We start from the raw sequence: 24,597 nt of genomic DNA on the forward strand, positions 1-24,597 counted from the left end.
ATTGGATGCCTGCAGAAGGGCTTGTCTTTTCTTGATCCACCCAGAGGTTCCTCAGTCTCCTTTCCTGGGTAGCTGTGAGTTCCCAGGTTAAATGAATGTGTGACATAAAAGAGTCTCCAGCATTTGTACAGATTGCTCATACAGGCATTTCACTTCATTGTATAAAAACTGAAGAACTCTCGGGTGTTTTGAGAGCCACAAGGCAGACTTGGCTGGGTGAAGTGAAGCAAACACCATGCTGAGAGCTATGAAGGACCTGTATTAACCTGGCACTGTTCTTCGTCACCCTCCCAAAAGAAAGTCTGGTTCTTCTTCAGAACAAACTCTCCCTCCTTGTTCCATTGAAAATCTCTGTAAATAACTAAGAAGGTGCCAGGTGGGCACAGAAAGCAGTTGCCATCTTTTCCACACTATCATGAAGAGAATATGAAGTCTAATGCACAGGGGCAGCAGCCCCAGGACTAGGCTGTCCCTGGCTTCAAGCAGTCTGCTTCATTTTGCTATGCACTAATCCCTGTCTCCAAAAGTAAGAATAACAACAACTACTGTCGCTTTCAGAGTTTGCAAATTAATGAATATAAAACACAACAGAAGTATAAGGGAATTCATATTTCCATGTAATTCTATCATATATTTATAATATTTACCTACATCTCAATATTTCTATTTGGGCTTATGATTTAATACAACAAAAAACAATGCTTATAACAAATTTATAACAAATAATTGATTCGTATTATGTGCTGCTTTCCAGTTTGTTGAATAGCAATAAAACCTCCAGTCTGACAGCACCTAACACTGAAAAAAATCCCCACTGAAACCACAGCCTGATTATGAAACACAAAAACAATCTCTCTGAGCCAAAAATGATGCAGCAATGTAGAAAAATTGGCATCCCTTTGTAATGAATTAAATTTAATAGAAACTTACCATGTGAAACAAGAATGGATCGAGGACTGGAAAAACAGAGTGATTTATATAGCACAAAAGATCTTTTTAAGTTTCACCCTAACTTAAGGATTGTACACGCCATTTGCTGCAGCTGGACTTATTGTTTAACATACTTGTCTTTCAGCTTATTTTTGTAATCTTGCACTTGCAAATACTTAGATCAACTGAGATAAAACTGAAGGTTTTTTATTTTATTTTTATAAAACCTAATGTATAAATCTACCTTCTGCGGAAGATGAGTCTTTCTATATAAAGGTTTAAATTCAGAAATCTATACGGTCTGGACAGAAAAAGACTCTCTGGCACTTAATAATGGCCAGTAGATGAGCAGTTGCTCATTAGAGAGCAAGCAATAAGAGGGGGGTCTCTGAAGCACCTGAAGCACCCAGAGTGGCCCGGTGGGAGAAAGCAGGCAATAGAAGAGGCAAACACTGCAGTGGAGATCCCTGCAGGAATCCAAGGGGTGAGCTGAAAGCTTCTGAGCTCTACCACAATTCTGCATCTTCCTGCATCTTCCCCTTAACCACCTATCATAAGAGTAAGGACTAAGCAGCTGCTTCCTATTATCAGCTGCTAATATTGATCATATTATCTTATACTAGGATTATGACAAGACTAATCAACTAAAAAGGCACCAATGCAGGCACACAGAAGGTACCGTAGAAATTTCAATGCCCACCAACATCTGAAAAATACATTTATTTGTAAAAAATAAAGTTCTCTGTTGATCTCCAACCTACTCCTGTCTCCTCAGAAATTTTTGCCTAGTCCTTGGTATTTGCCTTATCACTTGATCTTCGTAAAGTTAATCTTTGTGATACCCTATACCACTGATAGCATAGCTCATTAGCTTTCTCCTCTGTAGCACAGATTTGCTATGCCCACTGTAAATGACTGATTCACAACCTCCATGCAAATGGTGCTCCCTTCTTCACTTGCATTTTCCTCTATAAAAGCCAAGATCTTTATTATAATTCTTAACTCTGCAAAGAAACCAGACATATCAGAGTAGCCCCTCTGTCTCTGCTCACATTCATCATCTCCATAAACAGTACCTTATAAATATTGCTTTGTGAAGCCACAGTTGTCACTAGTCTCCTGTCCACCATCTGCTACGTGTCTTAGTGCAGTGAATCAGAGGTGAGTTCTCAGCTGATAATGACATGCTCATGTACTTCATCTTCCAATTCCTCCTACCATTTACCATTTCAGATCTTAGCTTACTAGACCTAGTTTTTCCCCATGAAAGTGGCTCCAGCAACCTTTTTGGAAATAATTCAAAACCTGATAAAAATCCAAACCACCTTTACTCTACCAGTACCTTCTGCAACAGTACCCTAGGCTTCCTCTTCGTTATCCTTGCCTTTATAAACCTTGCCCTAACCTTGTACAACCTCCTAGGGAACACATAAACTTTATGCTTGCAAACCATCTAGTAACTTCTCCAAACCGTATCAAACCGTAATGATGCTTTTTTTATCTTCTATTCCATCCATTCACCCACAACCATGGAGGCATATTATTCTTCTCCATCCTAGTTTTATTACTAATCGCACTGCTCCATGCATGCAAACAACACACAGCATCCCAGCCCCATCTGTGAAGCCTCTTTAACTGTTAATAGGAGGCCTCAGCGGGTGACCAATTGGTTGAATACTCACTTATCCTCATCAGCCAACTGACCTTGTTATTATACTTTACCCTCTTTTTATCTCTCGGGATCATAGAAAATAAAAAATTAAACACTAATCTGAAAGCATTCCGGTAGATTATAGAATGCCCTTGGTAAACATAAAAAGTTTTCATTATCTTCTCGCTATCTTCTTCAGAAGGAAAGATTTAAAACTTTCCCTCCACCCTCCAGAGCTAAATTTCCTTTACGAAAGTACCTTTTTTAGCAGAAAACTGCAAACACACTATTTCAGTAAAACAGCCACTAAGAGGGTGGGTTTGCTGTCTTTTTTTTTTTAACTTCTTTTATTAACTCAAACACCCCCAGTTACTCAAAGATGTGGCCAAGAGTTTTTCTTGTATATAATTATATATTCATCTATTCTGTCATTTTACTTTTCTAAAATCCTTCAACCTACTTCTGACATAAACCAACACATCTCCTTATATAACCATAAACCTTCCACAATTAGCATTCCAACTCATACTTTCTTTAAAGCTATGTTGTCCCTCTAATTCCATTACCAATAGCCTACAGGGAAAAAAAAAAAAAAAAAACACCACTGGAAAACATAAGGGGTTTTCAGAAATACTTTCAATAACCCCACACTTTATCATGAACAAACTATCAGCAAACACCATTTCCGATTTTTTAATACACAGCTACCTAAATTTTGTAAATAATTCCACAAGAACAGACCCTGAATTATTGCTAAATCCTAATACAACAACAACAACAAAAAAAAACAGCCATCAAAAACACTGTACCACCTAATGAATAAATTATGCACCCCCAAATATCTAGTTAAAAGCTAACAAACCATTGACATTTGTAGTATGAAACCCACCTCAATTATCCACATATAACTGCAAGCTATTTCTCTGCTCAGTGTCAGCAAAACAAAGTCATGTGTAGATGACTTTTTGTGGAAGTGTTTCAGGAAAAGGCTTGGCAAATAGAGTATAAAGATAAAACACTAACATTCACCGATAAATTGAGAATACATTTAAAAATTCCAAGGAGACCAGGAAACTAACTACCAACCCAAACCCCAAAACAATACTAAAGCAAGCACTCCACAGTCAGACAGAACTGTTTCTGTTGCAGAAAGGGAGCAAAATATGCACCAGTTTCTACTTGCACGTCAACTAAGGCCTGCACTATGAATACAATGGTGCTTTTTCGACCACAGAAGCCTAAAGGCACCAATTTCTTAAAAACAAATAAATTAAAAAAAAAATCTATGTCTCTTTCCTTCACCCTCCAAGTCCCTTTAATACCTGCATAAATGCCAAGTATAAATGATTAATCTGTCCTCTGTCCAAGTTGCTCCTCATTCTTTAGCTGTGTGTCCCTCTGTGTTCAGGGAACATTTCTACCATGGCTTCTCTTGGTTCAAAGAAACTTGAAATATCAAAGTAATTTTACAATTACAACTTCATAACTGTTTGTCATGAGTTATTGCCTCCAATTAAGTTAATCATTTCTCAAGTTAAACATTTCTCAAGTTAAACATCACCCGCAGCATCTTCACAATTCCCTCCCTTCTCCCCTACTCTCTATGCCAGCTTGGGCCACAGATAAAATATCACCCTTACATGCCTCTTAATTTTCATTTCTTTCTCACATTTATCACTGCCAAAGTGCTGACTCTGAACCCTTTCTGACTTTCTCTGTACAGTAAGATGACCATTGCTACTCATGATTGGATAATTAATTGTGTATTTTCTCTTAAAGCTTAGATTCAGAGCTCCCTCATCAAGAGCTAAGTCTCCAAAGTCTCTTAATACAAAATACTCTGTTAATACAAAATCCTTTCTTTTTTCTTTTTTTTTTTTTTTAATTTACAAGGGCATATTTAAGTGCAATTATTATGAATTAAGCTTAATTAAAAGAGGATACTTGCATAATTTTAAGCAGCATCTGTTTGGGGAGGGACTTTTTGGTGATGTAATCTATTTTCCTTTCCCAAAATCTTATGCAGAAACTGTGTTAGAACATTTTTTAAATGTCAGGTCTTTCTTTAATAATGATAGTTTCTTCTTTAAGGGTTAGAAAATAAAGTATTATTACAAAAAATAGAAATCTATATTAGAAACTGTCTTTTGTATATAGATCCCCTTTGTTATAGACATGTCCTATGTTATATTTGTCACCACCTATTTTTTTTTTTAATCCATCTCACAATTTGCCAGGAACTGCATGGCCATTATGAGAATAGCTTGGCAATATGATTGTTTGCAAGAAAATGATAAAAAATTGTCAAAAATGATTTTAAGCTGTGATCAAGACCCCATAGTCTGAAAAAGAGACCATCAACAGATAGATAAATAGGTACCTGCAAAATCACAGAAGTTACAATTATTCTGTTACTCACAGTACAAAGTGGGGGGAAATGAAATTATCAGGGAGTAGGTTTTAAGCTAACAATAGAAAATACTGTTTCTCTTCACATCTATTTGAATTCTGGAACTTCTTGTCAGGGCACGCTCTGAAAGGTGAAAGCATAAAGTTCTATAAAGTTTAGACGAATTCAGTGGAAAACAAGTAAAGGCCTATTAAATATGAATGTCCAGTGGTCTGCTGAGAAATTCCTCAGACCAGAAGTATTTCTCAGTAATTTCCTGCTACTAACATTACTTCTTAATTATCCTCTACATTGCCAGTGCTCAAGGCACAACCATACTTACACTTGTGATCTCACCCAGGATAGCACTGCATTTATTTATATTTGTGCGTACGGTGCTAAGATAAATTAGCTGATTTTCTATTAGAAATATATGAAGATTGGTTATTTTTTGTTGAAGTCAAGGGCAGAAGACATCACAGAGACCTCAATCACATCACAGTCCAATAACATTTGGGGGTATTTATTGTTCATTAAATAGTTTTGTTTTGTTTTTCTTTCTTTCTTTCTTTAAGGCATCTTTGCATCACAACTTGGGTTTAAAGTTGCCTCTACAAATGAACAATTTAGAATAAAGTAAATTTTAGAGACACTGGAGCTTTCTCTGAATCAAGCATTATAACCAGAGGCTACTGAGATTAAAGTGTAACCTCCCAACTCAGTCCTGTGAGACAAAGGAAACTACAAGACTAAAAAAGAACAAAAAAGAAAAAAGAAAAAAAGCCAGCTGTGCTCACAGCAGCAAATTGAAAGGTTGAAGAATAAATTAATCCAACACATATTTAGAAATCTGTTCCATGTGCTGTGAGATCACAAACTCCTGGTGCTTTCACTAAAATGCCATTACCCTTGTGTGCTGGCACTATCAGGTCAGTAGACTCCAGCACTAATTTATTTGCATTAATTTAGAATGACTAAACCCTGGCAAAGAGGCTTTTTTTTTTTTTTCATTTTTATACTTCTTTGTAAGCCCTTGACACACAAACACAATCCTTCAGTACCCGTTTTGTGTGGGGGTGTTAGGCAGCTGAATGCAGATGGTTTGTAAGCATCTAAAGCCATTTGTTTAGCAAACCAAATGTTTGCTTTTATTATTTTCAAGTAATCAAAGAGCACCTGCTTATTTCTTGTTCTGAGCTAGTCTGACAGAAACCAGTGTTACAGCTACAACACTGCCATCCTGACATTCCCAATCCCAGCCATGCTGGGTGGATGTTTACGCACAGCATTGCAGCTCTGGCCATGGGAAGTTGATAACTAAATAGGAATTTGGAAAGTGATTTCATGTGAAACAGTGTGCAGTCCTCCCCAGGATGTTAGGTTGCCCTATACATTTTTGCCCTATACATTATGTTACCGTATACATGCAGTCCTGCCATCCAAATCCATGCAGCAGCAAAGCCCAGGAAAAATCTCACTGGGGCAACAGAAGGACAAAAACAGAGCTACAATGAGTTACTTCCAAGAGTCACAAACTTGTTTCACATGATTAATCAGGTATCTGGTGAATGAAGGTTCAGGACCAGTTCATAAACCATTCTATTTGCCAATTCTTTCCTGTTATTTGTTATTCTAGCTGTACTGCCGGTCTCCCAAGAGGATTTTTTCCAGTTTGAATAGATGGCTGCACCATTTGTTAACCACCAGAATAACAGAGAAGAATACCAGATACCAACTTATATATTAGTGCTCTCATTTTTTGTTTGTTTTTTAACTCAAGCACTCAGTCAGACTAACTAGGTGCCCACTGTAGCTGCCAGGAGACTTGTCTTAGATTCTGATGAAATCTAGTTCAAAGTCTTGGGGTTTATGTACTGAGAAAGCCACAGCCAATGAGTCGGTGGGATCAGAGGCTGGTATGACTGCAGGTCTATTACAAATTATGCCTAACATCTTTGGTATTTAAAAAGTAGCCACTGATACAAATTAAGATTTAGTGTTCAGGTGAGCTTTACAAAGAGATGTAACCCTTGCAGTGAGAAATGTTAAATCTTCTGCAGGGAAGTTATACCAAAACCGATGCAGCATCAAATAAGAAGCAACATAGAGCTAGCACACAGACACCAAAGGGCAGATTTCTCTGCCCTGACCCACCAGTACAAGTAAGGATTTTTTAGGTAAGCTGTACAGAGCTAAATGTGATATTAATTTGAAGTACAAAATAACCCAAACAAAGGGTGTACATTTATCTCTGTCTACATCTCACAACAGCCTCGTGCTACCAAATATAGCCAGCTGCTAGCTTTTGTCAGAGCACAACTCCTTATTTCATGAGGGGACAGCGCAAGATGCCTGAAGCTGCAGGGAAGCATTTGTATTGGATAACAGCTCTGTGACTCTGACCCTACAAAATGGGCACGTGCACTTAGTTTTATGGACATGAGTAATTAGATTAAAACTTCTGTGTTTAATTTTCCATAAAGTTAAGGACACGAACAAATATTTTTAGAAGCAGTGTTTCAGTGAAGAAGAGTGTGTCATGTTTTACACTGGAGGAATACATTAAAAAATTGTTTGTGAAGTTCTACATGACTGTTCTGTTATTACAAGAAATGTCTGCAAAGGTAAAATACAACAAAGAGATAAAAAAATCCCTAGGCTTACACGCACATGAAAATTCCAACCTCCCTGCCCGCCAGTACGTTCTTATACTTACCAATATTGCAGTACTTTCCTACAAAATTTCTTTTGCAATCACATACGATTTCCCTACTGAAGGTAATCATTTTACATTCTCCACCATTCATGCAAGGATCATGAACACAATCTACAAGCAGAAGACAAAGATCAAATCAAAGATACAAGCTATTCAAGAGAATCAGTCCATTTTAACTTAATTTAGTACATCTTCTTCCTGTATATATATTTTGGGGAAGGTTTTCCTTTTTACTCATCTCAGACCTACACCTGATATGAATTGAAGAAAAGGAAACTACGCTGATTTCTGCCCACTGAGGTCTGTCTCATTGCTTTCACTTTTATTGGATAATGTCAGCATAGCTATTGAAAAATATTATTAATGAATAATAGATAAAAGGGGGTGGTGACTGTTATTACCAGTGGTGATGATGCTGCCATTAACATTTTGTTCTGTACAGAGGGTTCTGCCAATTCCAAGTTTGCCACTGAGCTGTGCTGAAATTTGTCATAAAGTATCAAACAGGAAGCTCAGCCAAATATTTAGTGTGTCCAACAAGGAAATATGAAGTCCTATCGAATTTACAAGCTCTCCCAAGAACTCCCAGTGTCCTAAAAAGCCACCAACTCTCTCCATACTTCAATTTCCACTTCTGTAAGGTGGGAATAAAAGCACCTACTTACTTCAAAGGGCTTCTGTGAAGCTTACTCGGTACTCTAAGTTATTTGGGAGTCTAGGGGGGTGGATACAGTCAGCCGGACTGAATAACACAATAGCCATACTGGAGCACACACAGAGATGAGGCATACTGCTTTGCTTCCCACCATCTATCTTTTCAAAAGGGAGGTGCCATGATGGCTTCACCAGATAGGTGACAACCTGGAGCACATGCCCTGCAGCTAGTTGGCCAACTCTGTCTGGCACCTGAGAGACCAAAACAAGGTGGAGACTTCACAACTTAAGCATCACCCTGGCTGGGAATGGGTATGTTGAGCCTAAAGTCATGGGGACTCTGGGGTCAATGCAGGGCAATGGGATCCTGGAGGCAGGTAGTTAACACACTGGGATAGGCTTGGGAAGAAATCTCAGAGGAAACAGCAACTTCAAGTAATTGTAGGTGCGCAGGGAAGGAGTAGAGGAGGGTGTGCCTCTCAGGCATGTTACAGCTTTGGAAGAGAGAAAAGTCAGAAATTTCAGCGCTTCTACTGTATCATCTGTTGCATATTCCCATGCACCGCAGTTCAGGATTGAATCCCCGTCAAGGACAACACTAAGGCTTGTCACTAAAATTCAGCTTAATTCATTTAATAAAGATGGACACACTAAAGTGATTCCCTGGGTCAGCATTATTGCTCACACATGGAAGGATGCAACACTCTTGGGGAGGGCACGTGAATTGCAATAGCAGCCTGGCTGTGGTAACACCACTCAGGCTTTGATAACCTTACTATCATTTATCCCCACACCATGCAGGTCAAGAGCTGCAATACAAAATAGTGTGCTTACGTTCATGTTTGATACTCTGGCACTCAATCTGGCCGTCCACACACATGCACTGCTCCACAGCTCCTTGCTGGACTCTTGACCAGGTCATGCCCACATCAAAGTACTCATAGAGACTGTTGTCAAAACATTTCCCTAAAACACAGTTTTAAAAATATCACAGGCTTTCTGAGGTTATTTCTTGCAGGAGGCGGCACCACATACCCTTTCTCCCTTTTTTCCTGTTGAATTGATGTATGTTTGTTGACAGCTGATGCTTCTCAAAGAAGCCAGCCTCCAAGGTGTGGCTGCCCTAAGCCACAGCTCCAAGGACATCAAGGCAGAGGTGGCTTTCTCCTAAAGCTCTATGAATGTGACAGCATCCCTTTAGCCCTCCCAAAAGTTCAGTCAGCAAATACAAAAAAATAAAATCAGAGGTGTATCACTGTGTCTGTCACACTTTATGGTGTCAATCACAGGCGATGGACTGTGCTGGAGACACTGGAGCACCAACACTGAAAAGGGCATCCTTGTTTATGTTGGGAGACAGTCTAGAGCTGCAGGAAAAAGCCTTTATTAAACAACAGCAAGTGTAACTGAAAGCCCTTGTAAAAGCCAAATTCCTCTCTTGACGTGCAGTAAATTGGGAGTGACACCACCACAAAACTGGAGAAATAACCCAAGCAAAGTTCTTCACCTTGGCTCTCCTCCACCTTTGGGAATGACTCCCCTGAAGGTGGAGGAGCTGCACAGGTGTAAGGCTGACATCACAGGAGAAGCTGAAATGGCCCCATGTCTGCATATGCATCGGGGGTAAGGCGTCACCTGAAATGCTGCTGCTTTTTCATGTCTCCCTGCCCTACCTACTGGATGGTATTATTAGTGTTCTCCAAACATGTAAGTGATATTTAAATCTTAAAAACAGCAAAGGGAGGGGAAGAGGCTCTTTGTGTTTCCCATAACTTAATATCTCACTGGCTCAGAGCATGCTTGGATTTATAACTGTATAATCAAGCTATTTTCAGCTGTCCTGTCACTAATGGATTGTCTGTCATAACCATTTGGAAATCCGCCTACACAAACATCCATGCTGCAGTGGTCTCTCCCATCACAACAGCACTACCTTTTCATTAGGCAAACTTTAATGAGCTCTACTTACTGCTCGTATTTCATGTTGTAACACTCGTGTAAGAAGATACTTACTCATCTGGCAGTCCCTTCCCGTGAATTCCTCGGAACAGGCACAGTGGTACATCCTATGGCCGTGAGCGAGAAAACAGGTCCCTCCATTTTGGCAAGGGCTGTTTGCGCAGTAATCTAGGCAGGCCACATAAGAAGCTGCTGTTAATGACTGCCAGATAAGCCGTGCTTTGTTGTGTTAGGCGTCAGCTTGGTTACCTTAACCATTCTGGTTCGATGCACAGTGGTTTTAATACCACCTATGAATCTAAGACGGTGTTTATCCAAACAATTCACATTGTTCTTGTTTTAAGCTCCAGAGCAGCTATACTTACCCAGCTTTTTTAAAAAGGAGAGCAAACCGCTGTGCTGAACCTTCTCCACCAGAGTAACTTGCCCCAAGGTGGTGGGTTCAGGCACGCGTGAAGCTGTATGGTGAGGAAGAAGATGGGCTGAATGCCCACAAGATGGAGCTGTGCCTTTGCTCTGGGGAGGGAAGGCTGCAGCTCTGCCTCTGCCCGGATTACCGCCCTGCATGCTTCAAATTTCAACAGAAATAACCGGGATTATGCATCTTCTCTTTCAAATGACATGAAGGACGAACCTCGACGGAGGAATTTGCTATGGATTTTTGGATTATGTCTGAAATGAAAGGACAGCCGGAACGAAGGAAAAAACTTTTGAAGCAAAACAAGGGCACATCCAAATATATCAGGCCAAATGAAATTGAATTGGACCGGAGTTGTGTATCTGTTTGTATGGGAATTTTCTAAATCATGGGACAATAGGTTGGGAGAGGAGGGGGTGCACCAGGACGACTCTTAGCCCTGCGATGGAAGCTCTACTTCCATCAAAGCAAAAGTTGTGAGTCTTGCTGGCCACCTGGAGTTCCTGATTCCGTACAGTATCCACATCTGTATCTCCCCTGAAGTCAACCAACATCACATTTTACACCTGTGGAAGCACTGGCCCAACAGCTTGTTTGCATTTCAATTCTTTTTGTTAAAGCTAGTCCAACACTACAAGAACAGCTGTAGAGATACTCAATCCGAGTGCTCCTTCGGCTAGAGTGTGATCCTAAGCATGGGAGGTAACGTATGAAGACACAGGCACACGCATACAGAGCTGAGGTGAAGCACGAAAGGCAGATCCTGAATTTGGCTATGGCAGTGTAAATGTGAAGGTTCCCCTGCACTTACCAAAATATTTACTTCAGGACAGAGTGGTGTAATTGGTGTAAATACCAGCCTTGGGTGTATTCACTGGTAGTTTCACTCCAGGATAACATCAAGGGAAAGCAAGTAGAGGCAGTGATGATTCTCTTGTTCATGCTGCTTGATAGTTATGAAATTTGTAATGATGTAATGTTTCCTCAAAGGCAAATTCTGTATTTTCTATACCCGTCAACTCCAGATCATGACTTGGTCTCCAGGCCATCTTCTGGTGCAGCAGTGCCCAGTACCCTCATTAAACTTGCAAAGAGCATTTCCATCCCTTCCTTTCCTTTCCAGTCTGAGTCCTTCACTGTATCACACCCACACACTGCCAGACTTCCCCAGGCTATTCTGCATCCCTCCCCTCCTGTCCTGGAGCCTAGGACCAACTTCTACCTCTGAGAGGTGCTCCTAAACACACAGACAAGTCACACCTCTCTGTAAGGAATCCTGCCCACCAGTAACCAGGGAGCACCAAGTCCCTGCTTGTTCAGCCAATGTCTAAAGCCACCGAGAATTACCGCCCCACTCTCATGGGAAAAACACTTTTGTGTTTGCTAGCAGTCACCTTGACTTCAGCTTCACCACTCTGAGGCTCTGCTGAATGAGCAGCAGCCTTGTCTTGCCTTTCTAACCGTATCTGCCCACAAAAACTTTCTGTTTCTGCCACCCACTTTTCCCAGGGGCTGCTCTTCCTCACAGCCCCCCCTGCAGTGGTGCCTCTTCCTCCTGCCTGCGCAGCCCACACAGCACTAGTTCTCTAATTCTTCTTTCCATATCAGTCCAAACATCTCTTAAAAAAGAACTTGGTGTCTGGCTGTCTGACATTTTTTTCCAAGTCAGGGTTTTGGCCATTCGTCCAAGATTTCCAGACATTCAGCAGCCTGGGCAGAGCAGTAATATTAACAGACTGCCCAGGATCTGGAGGTCCCATACATAGGGGCATTGTGCCTTTATGCCTATATACTTGTACGTATATATATATATATATATATATATGAGCTATGCATGCACAGCCTGGCCCATGTCCATGAAGGTGCTCACCTCGGGCGGATACTACACAAGCTCTCCAAAGGATTTCCGGGGCAGGAAAGGCAGATCCTCCAGAAACCTGAACAAATATCTCCCAAAGGCAGCGATAAAGCTCCTGCTAATTTCAGGGGGTTTTGAACAAGCGCTCCAGGTGTTGTTTCTGTGAGCTCTGGCTCTGTACTGCGCAGCGCTAACATCTCCCTCCAGCAGAGCCTTTATACCCAAGCTTAACTTCACCCTGCAGCTAAAGGCTTGTTGGTAAAACTTTCTCTGGAAGTTGGCAGAAGTATTTTTCTGGATCGATGCCTCAAATGCTTGCTTAACACTAACTTGTAAGCAGCTTCAATGGGTTCAAGTAGACTCCCCACGTACACAGGGCATTCTGGGCCTGGAGAGAGTCCATGCTTCAGCCTTTGATCCTTTCCATCCCAGTTTGCACACTTCTCACCAGTGTCTCAGCCAAGGACATTTTCTCCCCCCAGAATTTCACTTTTTACTGCTTTTCGTGTGCCTATAAAGCAGCTGAGACTCCCCCAAAAGTGCGATTAGGTTAGATTAATGGGATTCTTTTCACAATAAAATGGTATACTTTCCATGTTTAGAAGATCAGCATTATTCAGTTTGACTCCTGCCCTCTTCCCAGTTATTTTCCCCAGCAAGTGAACTTCCCTCCCTTTGCTTGAAATTCCCTTCAGCCATTTTGCCACTTCTCCCTTTAGACCTCAACATAAACCTTTACTCTTTAACCTATGGCTGATGATCTGTTAAACCTTTTCCAAGTCCAAATACAGTGCACGCTGCTTAAAAAAATATATTAAAGAAATAAATACATACATACATAAATAAAATAGAACTATGCTAATAAATAAACATCTCAATACTTTTATATTTAATTTTACAAAATCCTTAATGCTTCTAGGAATAAAGTATTTTCTTTGTAACAGCCAGCAACGATCCCATCCCTCTCTTTCTTTTCCTTTTCTCTCTCACACATATAACTCTTGTTTTCTGGAGAAGAACCAGTAACCAAGGCAAGCCCTTACTGGAGTTGTAGTACGCTGACAGCCCTCATCAAGAGGCAGGCTGGTGAGGTGCCTTTCTTTTTGCAAACCACCCTACAGAGAGTAACAGCAGAAAATGAGATGGAGAGTCCCAAAAGGTTTGCTCACTTTGGAGACAGCTGCTCATGGGGCTGCCAGGACCACAGTGATGGGCAGGGAGAGGGACAGAGGTGGCACAAGGAACCCCTGGAGGAGCAGTGGGGAAAGGGGGAAGATGGAGGGCTCCCCAGCAAATCCATCCTCCACTGGGGATGGATGCCCCACCCTGGCCAAATGGACTATCTTGGGTCCCAAAAGGATGCATGTCCTATAAGCCCTGTGTTTTTCTGCATAGGAGGAGCAAGTGATGCCAGGGTGGTCTGGGACCCATTCACAGCAGTGAAGAAACAGCACAACAGAAACTCTACCCCCAAGACTGCAGAGAGAAATGGAAAAGGGCTGAAAGATAAGTCCTGAGAAGAAATGGAGGGTGGAAATAAACACTGTAAGGCTGGGGAGAGACAAGAGAGGGGCAGGAACCCTCCTATTATATTCACTTTAGGTAGGGCCCAGGGGCAGTTTTCAGGTGCCGAAGAATCACTGGTGGGGCTGGACCTGAGTTGTGCCTGCCGGGACGCTCACTAACATGGAAATGCAAAGCACAGGACTTGGAGAGCTTCTTCCTCAGTCACTGAAACAGCCTCCTTCCATCAGCCAGACACCACTGTGACATGGTTTCACTGGAGGATTAAAATAGTCATGAGTTACTGCTTCCAACACTTCACACTCTGGGAAGGCACCCGTGAATAAGGAAGTGGAGCCTTCATGACGTGACTCTTGCAAGCATGAACTGTCTATAAAGTCTGTGTTCATGTCTGGCACACTTGCATTACAAAGGCACATGCACTGCTGCTTGTTTTGGGTTAGGCCATTTGTCTCTGATCTACTGTTGATCTGTTTTAAAGCCAGGCTGGAAAATAATTTAAAGTTGTTAAGTTTTAAATGATGATGCTGCGTACTGCTTAATTTGAGACTCTCAGGATGATTCAGCCAGCATTGGCTTTTCAAGTGCTCTGGTAGATTGTAATATGTTTGACAATGAGTCTCCTGACAGGATGGAGAAATCCCTGCAAGGCGATGGCAGAAAATGTCCTTTGTTTGAAAGTGAGAAGGGAACATGCAAGGTTGTCCAGCCAGATTCCACAGACTAAACAAGACAGGTCACATCTGAAAGCAGCATCAAGGAGAACAGAGGAACATGATCAACATTTAAACACAGATCCAAAAACAGACACGGGGCATCAAGTCTGATCAGTGCTACACCTGATTTTTCAACACTGCTCTGTCACTGTATAAATTGAGAACTAGATGTGTATGTTCCTACAAAGTGAGTGAGTTAGATGCTTCAAAATGGATGTTAGATGCTGCCAAATGAGATCCCCAAGCAGCCAGCTTGGAAGCATGAAGTTGGGGAGACAGCCATGCAGGGGCCAGCCATTGAGGTAACGCTGAGGACATGGATGCACGTTCCTCACAGGAATGCTTGGGACGTGGTGATTTCACCCACTGTGTCAATTAGGAGTGACTTAGATAGAAAGGAGAGTTTACCACAGATCTTGGCTTCTCGTTTTAGGCAGACTTTCACAATGAGGTAATCATAGCACTTGAGTGGGGTGATCCACATGAAGAGGTAGCACTGCTCGGCTAAATAACCCTTTCCTTCTCCCTCAGTTCTCCTGCAATGAAGCATCCGTCCTCTTGTATTCTCTGAAGCAGCCCATAACCCAAGGAAGCCTGGTTTTGAAGGCCTACTCCTTACTCTGAGATCTTGAGGCAGGACAGCTGTAAAGTCATGGCTGTGTGTTGTACACAGCGTGAAATGTTTCTGTACCTTCTAAAAATTAATGCTCAAAGAGACAGAAAATGTAGCTGATTAGATGAGGGGGAAACTAAAAGGCACCTCCAAAGCATGAGGGAGAAGATGATCACCTCTGTGCTCAGCAGGAGCTCAGATTTCCATATTGGCTCTGCCATAATTTCTCTCCATGGCTTCGGGTTAGTCAACAGTGAATTAAAGACTCTGTGATATTCACAGCCTCATGGTTATGAATATTCAATGGCTATGAATTCACAGTTATGGTTATGCAGAGTCACAGAGAGACCCCAGAAATGGTTAGTGTGAAGGCTTGTTCTGTGTACACCAAATAAAAGCTTCACAGAAGGCACTGTCCCCTCTTACTGCAGGTGGAAAAGTAGGATGCAGGTACATGGTGTGACTAGGCAATAGCTTGCCTTACCTGGCTGCTCTTTGGACAACAACTTACAGTACCCCCACTTCCTGTCGCGGTCGTAGTTATGTGTTGTTGAACACCTGGAAAGAATTAGAGATGCAGCTTAGAGCAGCTTCAAACAGCGTGGATGTTGCACCAGATGAAGCAAGAGGACCCCTCACAATCACAGAGAATGAAGGGCAAGCATGGGAAGTTGTTTCACCCTGGCTGTTGTTGGAGCAATCTGTGCACAGAATATTGGGAATTTTGGCTTTAAATAAAGATCTTGCAGAGAAGAAGATGCTTATGAGGGTTCACAGGCTTAGGGCTACTACAGACCACTGTGCCCCTCAAAACATTGCTTCATTATAGCCAGGAACCTTCTTTTTGCTCTCAGTCCAGAAAGAGCGAGAATACATTTTTACATTGAAACTACATGGCCTTTGCTCTTTGGCGATAAGTAAATTCATACTTTTTTCCTAGTCAGCATCTGTTTCATTCAAACTCTCTCAACACCAGAGGAAAATATATGCCTTTTTGTTGTTGTTGTTAAAGATGCTCTGCCCCATCTGTCTCAAACTAAATACAGACTGAGATGTGGAAGCAGAACCTGAGATCCCCAATGAATCCTCCAGAAAAGGAAAAAAAAAGAATCTGCTTTCCATTTCTAAGATTAGAAAACAAAAGACAGAAATAAAAACCAAAACCAAAGCCAATAAATTGTGTCTCCTTTATTCATTACAGAACTAGCCAAACAGGACCCAACCCATTTCTGATGCCTGCCAGTTACCTTTAATAAACTGTGGAGGCAGGAGACTGTCCGCAGAGGGACTTTCTCTTGGCTTGCAGCAGCAAAGATATTTTGCACTCAGTTCCTTTAAAGTATTTCTAATTTTTAGCTTGCCTGACAAAATGAGGAAATAACTGACGTATGGGTGGTTTCCAAAGGCACGGATAAACCCTCTGCTTTCTGCAGAGCAGCACGTTGAATCCTGCACCCCACACTGCCTGTGAGAACCCTACCAAGGCACCATCCATCCAGACTTTGATGGTCACATAGTCTGTGCACTCTTCTTGCCCTTATCTGTCTGTTGCCTCCAAGACTCATAGCACTCCCACGAGCATTAAGTTCATATTCCCCTCTTGCAGAGGTAGACTTACAGGTTTCCCCAAGGTCATGCAGGGAGTGCGTGACTGAACCGAGGCTGAACCCCAGAGGTCCACATCCTGTCCCAATATTCCATCCACCAAAATATCTTTCTTAACTGGACATGGCAGTAAGGGACACAGTTTAGGGACATGGTTTAGTGATAGGGCTCGGTAGGTCAGGTTAATGGTTGGACTTAATGAACTTGAAGGTCTTTTCCAATCTAAACGATCAAATGGTTCTATGGTTCTGTAATAAATATTAGTTGTACCGTCTGTCACCACATAGGGAAATGTGTAGCTACAGGGCATTGGAAGAAATAGAAGTTTGCTTTATTTAACATGTCAAATAATCTGGCTTTATTATTTGTATTTTCATCATACATTGAACAGTTGTGGTATTAAATTATCTTTCCACCCTAGGACCCCACAAGCTAGGTCAAAATTTTATTGTAGAGCACATCTGCTTTTTTAACTGCCCTACCTCGCTTCTACTAGATGCTATGTGGTATTTAAAATGCTTTGGTTCCTATGGAGCGACTGAATAGGCCATGTATGTTAAGTTAGTTGACCTTAATCATATAAGGTACATAAAAAGAAAGGTGCTTAGTATTCTAATGCAAAATAACACGTTCTTAAAGATACTGCTTTCTCACAGGCATTAAGGTCCATGCAATTCTGCTGGGAGTTAATGGAAATTTCCCTGTGCTCTTTTGGTGGCAAGTGGATCATCGTACTCTTTTAAAGGATGGTCTACAGCACATGAAGATCACAGCGAGTTAAGTGCTTCTCAGCAGTGTGCTACTTGTGTTACTGTTGGCAAAATGGCCTCAGACTTAACATTTCATTTGTGCCAGTAATGACGGGGAAGGAGAGTTTTCTGACTGACATAATTATTGATTTAGCAGAGTGGTGTTACACTAGCAGCATGGGGGAGGCAAATGAAAAAGGTTCTGTATACATCTAAAAGTAGAACTGAGTATTTGTCATAATGAATTTGAGCAAATTCCTGTCATTAGGGGGAAAAATTATACAAAAAGTAATACTCTCTGGACTCTGTCCAGCAGGTGCCAAGTTAGAAGCAAATAGAGAACTCCATTTTTTTCTTCCTAAAGGTTTTTTGTCGTAAGAGGTCCTGCCATTGCTTCTTCCACTGGCTTCCTGCAACCCACTGATCCTCCCACCTAAAGCTCTTCACAACCTGTCCCTCATTCCCTATCACCTCACAATGACTACGAAGACATTGATCCTGCCCTGGGCAGCCGGGCTGCCTCCTCAGTGCCAGGCTTCTTGCACATTTGTATAAGCTTTACATATTATACCGTGTTTCTCTTACTGTTTGGGAGCTAGGCACATCCTCAAAGCTACCTCACTATTCTCCCTCCTTTCCCTTTTTAATATCTGTTATTCACTGGGAGGTTTTCCAAAAATGTGATAACATTTTGGTTTTTCACAGGCTGTTGCCTCCAGCAGGCAGACCAGCCAATATCAGCTTATTATTTCTTTGTGCTGGTTTTACTTATGCCCACTCTCAAAATTTATGGGATAATAAATGTCTTTACATCAACCTGTCACATAAAATTGTCAATGAAAAAGTGAAAACTTAAATACACAGATATTGAATTACACCAGAATCAGTAGTAGTACAACACTGCTAGGGGTTGATTAAACCAACACTTTAACCTATGTGCGATAAACAACATGGGAATGCAATCAGGAATGGACAGACAAAATGGTGGATCACAGATGTGGCCTAACTGACAGGTAGAACATATGGAAGAAGGGCTATTTTACCCATTGGGAGCATTTTGGGAGCCTTAATAATAAAACCTTTTGGAGACCATACAAAGCACCGAGCTGGAGCCAGATAGGTGCAAGGAAAGAGCTCCGTGGTCATGCCTGGTGCTATCACCGTGTTTGAGGCATGGAGGTTCCCTCTGGCCTCCTTAGGCATTGCCCTGGCCATGAGAGGTGGCCTGACTTTGCCAAGAACCACCAAAGCAACCACCACCAGCACCAGCAGAAACAAAAGCCTGATGCCTGGTGTCTCCTGGCTCACCCAGGATGTCCTTCTCCTTTCATCAACTGCCATAAACTTTCCAGCTTGAAATTCACTACCTTTTGCCTTCTGCCAGCTGGCCGAAAAGCCCCCTTTAGAGGGCTTGAGCAGGATCTCAGGGGAGCTCATCCCACCACTGGCGAAAGGGACAGGGTGCTGGCAGCAGCCCTGCAGCCTCAGGGTTGGCTCAGTCGCAGTTCAGACCAGCCACTGCATTTGCTCTCACAAATGTCCCTGGGACTTTCACCCCCATTTTGTCCATCCCTACACTGCTTTGTGTTTCTGGAGGTGGGAATGAGCTTCACCACCAGTTCCAGCTAATTTTTTTTCCTCTAACACAAAAGGCAAATTTACATGACATCTTTAGTACCTGGTAAGAGAATGCTAAATAGGAATTTATCTGTGAAAACAGATTATAATTAAAGGGGAATGCAATACAGGATGCTGTTAAAGGAAGTTTGTTATTTGAATACTGCAATTATTTTGTCTCCTTTCCTGTGTTTTCGATAAATATTTATAAAGATACAACATTGTTTGTTGCACTCAGAGTTAAGTAGGGAGAGGTTTCTGCAGTCAGAACTCTGACTTATTTTGAAATGTTTAATGCTAGAAATCATCAAGGTCATGTCTGATCTTCTTACCACGTTCAGTCCTTTTAATCAACATCTCAGCTTTCGTAAGTGAGATATTCTGCATTGTGTTGAGATAGACACTGATCTTAAATGCTTTCTGAAGCAGGACTGTCTTTTTATTAAACCTAATATGATGGGTTAGCACACGATACCTGTGCCATAGGTAGTGTAAGAATGCACGTAACAAAACTAAAGCCAATGGAAGCAGGCTTTGGCTCATGGTATAAAGTCTGGCCTTGAGTCATGCCTTAAGGTTTGACCTGAGGAGTATGAACATGTACTCATTAAGTGCATACTCTAGCACTCTCTTGGGCTTGATCAAGCACAGAAAGCCAATTATTACAGAGAACCCTTGCAGACTAAGCAAAATATCTAAAAAGGAGCAATTTCTCCCAGTCTGGTCTCATTCCCAAGAGGCAGGTGGCTCCCAGCCTCCCACCATCTCCATCCTTGCTTGCAGCTCATGGGCAGACAGGAGCAGGAAGGAGCTGAGCCTTGCCCTCGCCTGTCTGTCCCCTGGGACCAGTCCTTCACCATCAGCCCTGCGTGGGCTGGTGCCAACACACACAAACATGCACAGAGCACATTTCCCAGCTGTTCCTCAGGGCTCTGTTCCTGGCATCTGTGTGCCCAAAGTCACACGCTGCATTGCTTTTAGCTTATGAAAGAAGAGTAAACACTAGCCAGAAGGTCAGCCATGGGGTTAAATGGCCTGTCAAAACCAAACAGCTCCAGCTGCCCTCCTCGTCTACCCGCTTGTAAATGGCTTTTAAAAAAATAGGAAGTACAACTGCAAAGTGTCCAAGGTCAGCTCTAAAGTATGCTTTAACCTTGGATTCCATACATTCACAGGTTTTCCATTTCTGTAGCCTAACTGGCTAAAAACAAATACACAGAGTGTCACGTATTAACAAGACTCATCTTAAACATTGTGTGAGATTAAGTGGGTCCAAAGGTCAAGCTCATTGTGGCTGCAGTCCACCAAGGACAGGTTTCACACTAGATAATTATTCCAGTTCCCTTCCTTTAGCGATGACGTTCTTGAATCCTTGAGGTGTTTCTTGTCTGGATTGTATCTTTGGATGCTGAGGACAATCAGATATGCTCTCCTAACCTGAAGCTCTGTGTCCATTTGCAACACATGTTGTGTTGTTTGTATTACACCAGCCCTTGCACTTGAAACAGATGTGCCATCAGAAAGACAATAAAGATCCTAAAAAAAATTAGTGCAACATAAAACCTGCAAGTTCTGTCCCACATGGGCCAGCAATACACGCTCTGCAAAGCATCTTCATCCTGAAAATGTGTATGTATGTGCCTTTCACATAGGTCATCTGTGCATATTTTCTTACGTTAGTGGTGCCCATATACTCTCTGCTTTGTTGCCTTTGGTCTCTGTTAATACACTCATTAGACAGGTTTGTCTGCAAGTTAGTCTTGTTTATTCAGTGCTTGTTGCAGTAGGGTTCCCACCTGACTGCCCTTAACACTACATGAATAACGAATACTAACAACTTCCACGTGTGAAAGTACAACCTTTGCTCAAAATTAGGAGACCTGGTCTTAAACATACTAGTAGAATAAATGTCTACTCAGGAATAATGCACCATGCAAAAGGAGCCTGGTGCCAATCAGAATAGAAATTAGAGATATGGGGAAAAAGCCAACTTCCCTCAAAAATCAGCTTCAAAAATCAGCTTGTCCCTGCTGCACTACAAGTACAGCCCACAAAAATCAACCAATTCCTTAACAGAGTGTCACTTCTTACAGGTGGTCATATCTCTCCCTTTGCCTTCAGCAGAGGGTTGCTACCTGGTAGTTCCTCATGCTGGCTTGTTCTGTACCAGCTCTCCCCACTGATATAATTACAATTCCAATCTGAAGGCCAAGGAAAATAACATTTCTGCAATTGCTGAAATTTATGTGGCCCTGGGGACCCCAAAACTGGGTTCACCCCCCCCTTTGTGCACAAATATTGATCCAAGGACCATGAGTATCAGCAGAGGAACAGCATTGCCCTCAGTGGGCACAAGAACGACCCCATGTTAATTATTACAAAAACAAGATTAAAATACTAAAAGCATGACACTTTCATTTGAACATTGTCTTCATTTGTGAGCAATGTTAACTTACCATTTCTTTCGGGAAAATATATTTGATAAACAAGAGTGGTAAAGCCTTCCGCCATACCGGAAAGGAAATTTGCATAAATTTCCATCCTCTGTAAACACTGCAATACAAGAATAAAAACCTCATCATGCACTTGAACACCAGCCCATAGGTGTATATATACATATTGTATGTTATTATATGAAATTGTAAAGATAGGCAACTTCGGGTTTTTCAGCTGCGCTTTGGATTCTGTGTCTTTGCAACTTCCAGTGCATAAGAAGAGGCCAAAAATCCTACATAATGACTAAGTCAACAGAGAGCAATGGGCTGTGTGGTAAAGATCGCAGATCATTTCAAGCTCAAAATACATTACAATTTCTGGTACAGCAAATGCCAATTATATTCATTAATCGCAATTTTCATTTCTAATTACGGAGTATTGTAATAGCACATTACATTGATTTCTGAAGTAGTATCCTTTCAGGCTACCTTTCACTTTGTAACATCTGTTTAAAACAATTAAGGCACCAGGCAGTACAAACTGAAATAGAAACAGCCAGGGGAAAGAAGGTTTTAAAGGTTGTGGGGAAAGGTTAGGGGGTGATGGATAATTCTGTATCCCTTTGGGATAAATGGAGATAAATCAGTGGGACTGGTGTCTGAAAAGGGCAAGTTTTACGTTTGCCAAGTCAGCGATAGTTTTGTAAGGATGGGTGGTGGGAGTCTAACAGAAAAAAAATCCTTCAAGATGAGTGTTGAGAATGAAAGAGACTGAAGATAATAAAAGACAATGGAAAACTGTCAGAGCTTATTTAAACATTAAACTAAAAGCAATCCATTCTGAGAACCAGGAGCATGAATGGGAAGCCAACCGCTGTTGTAGGTGAGAAATGGGGCATACAACCAAGCCTGCAGCACAGCATGTTTCCATTTCTTGGTGACGACGTGCAATCGCTCCATGTCCTGAGCTTACCCTGCAGTCACGGCTGGAGCTCCTGCACACTCTTGCAGTATCTGTTAACCCTTTCAAGCCCTGACATATCATCTCAAAGAGCTGCTGAGGCCAGTTGTTAGCACTATGGAATAAAGTAACCCAGCCTTGTGGTCCTAGCCCTTTCTGGCCAACTGGAATTACAGTCACCCCAACACTTCTGCATTGCCAGTGCAAAATAGCTTCCACAAGACCATTTGCTATCACTTTTTGAAACTTGGTTTTCATTATCTGAACGAATTGGGTAAATGTTCAGATATTTACCTTAGCTGCCTGATAGTTCCCGTTACATGTAGCAAGGACAGTTGTGAAAACACATCCATCCAGAAGACATATTTCATCCCATAGGTTGTTAAAGACTGTTCTAAGCTATAAAGGCACCACTAATGGTCCAATTCATATAATCCATAATGGCAAAAGCACAGGGCAATAAAAGCTTTAAAACTGGAAGTCTGCAATGCCTGCACACAGCCAGGACATCTGATTTTTAAGGTGACATCTAAATAAAGGCAGTGCAGCAAATTGCATGGTACTCAAACCCTCCTCTCACACAGAGATCAAGGACTGTGGCAGAAATTGAACCCATACATACAAAGAGCTCATGTACTTTAAAGTGCAGGGCAGACACAGCTCTGATTAAAATAAAGGGAGTTGCACATCTACAGCCTGACCGTGTTGTGAGAAAACATAAGTCACACCAGCTCAAAAAAATGAAAATCCCATCAGCACCTTCGCATTAATCCCCACCTGAAGGGAAATTATCTGAGATGCCTGAGCTAATCCCAAATTCACCTCTATGCAGACATTAATATTGTCATAACCATTCCATAATCCTTATTCATGTTGAAACAAAGACAGGCTTACTACCGGCTTGCACAGCATGGATGCAGACAGACAGATCATTCCTACTGTCAGGAAACCTATTGGATTCGACTTAGTACCTTGTGGGTGAGCGAACTCATGTTTTGAGCCTCTTCCTGCCCCAGATTTGTAGTGCTACAAAGAGAAAAAGAGAATATGGATTGGAGAGAGAAATTCACTCTGGGAACCATCCTGTACAGATAAACATGCTTTCCAAGGTGCCCTCAAACTGTGTTTCTCTCAGTTCTTCTGCAAAGATCTCATTATTTGCACCTGATTTTAGCTGGGGCACAACCTGATGAACCAGGATACGTGAACACTGGTTAGTGAAAGGTCTCTGTTAAAACAGGAAAACACAGAAGGCTGAAGCCCTGCTCCATTTTATCTTTCTACTGCCAAGAGACACATGCCCTGTTTCCCTGCAGAACACATATATGCATTTTGGGGCCAGCTCACAGCTACAAATAATATTTTTTTTTTTTTTGAAAAGTCAAAATTCTGACTTTTCCTTCCGTTTAGCCGTATCCCCTGGGACATTAGCTAAAAAAGCAACCTCTGCTTTATCTGGGTTCGCCAATCAGCAAGCAAAGAACACTAGGCTGAGCTGATTTGAAGCCACAGGAAATAATAAGAAGGGTAATAGACCTAAAATGCTGCTGCCATCAAAGGTGCTGACAGTTGAACCATAGAAAGATAAAAATATAATGAAAGCAGTCAAGGAAGCAGCACATCACGAACATAGAGCTGTGCAGAAAATGTAGTAAGTAAGCAGTAAAGCCAAGCTGTTGCTAAGATATATAGGTAGGCTTGAACAGTCCTGGGGAAGAAACAATTTTTGCACTTGCCCTCTGCACTAATTCTGTCTGCACTGGGAAGTCCCTGGTGGCTTCAGCCAAGGCTGATCTTTGTCC

At 41.7% G+C, this 24,597-nt stretch overlaps 1 protein-coding gene across 1 annotated transcript in view; it reads right to left on the reverse strand.

Moving 5' to 3' along the window:
- HGFAC (HGF activator) overlaps positions 1–24,597 on the reverse strand; it is a 43,893-nt gene that overhangs the window by 18,266 nt on the left and 1,030 nt on the right. Inside the window, exons 2-7 of the mRNA XM_083832751.1 lie at positions 23,767–23,821; positions 21,856–21,952; positions 15,913–15,986; positions 10,354–10,467; positions 9,175–9,306; positions 7,687–7,797 (exon numbers count right to left, since the gene is read on the reverse strand). Coding sequence (XP_083688877.1) covers positions 7,687–7,797; positions 9,175–9,306; positions 10,354–10,467; positions 15,913–15,986; positions 21,856–21,952; positions 23,767–23,821 — 583 coding nt within the window. The remainder of the gene's footprint in view (positions 1–7,686; positions 7,798–9,174; positions 9,307–10,353; positions 10,468–15,912; positions 15,987–21,855; positions 21,953–23,766; positions 23,822–24,597) is intronic.

Source organism: Anser anser, assembly GCF_964211835.1.
Source record: "Anser anser genome assembly, chromosome: 4".
NCBI classification, from domain to species: domain Eukaryota; kingdom Metazoa; phylum Chordata; class Aves; order Anseriformes; family Anatidae; genus Anser; species Anser anser.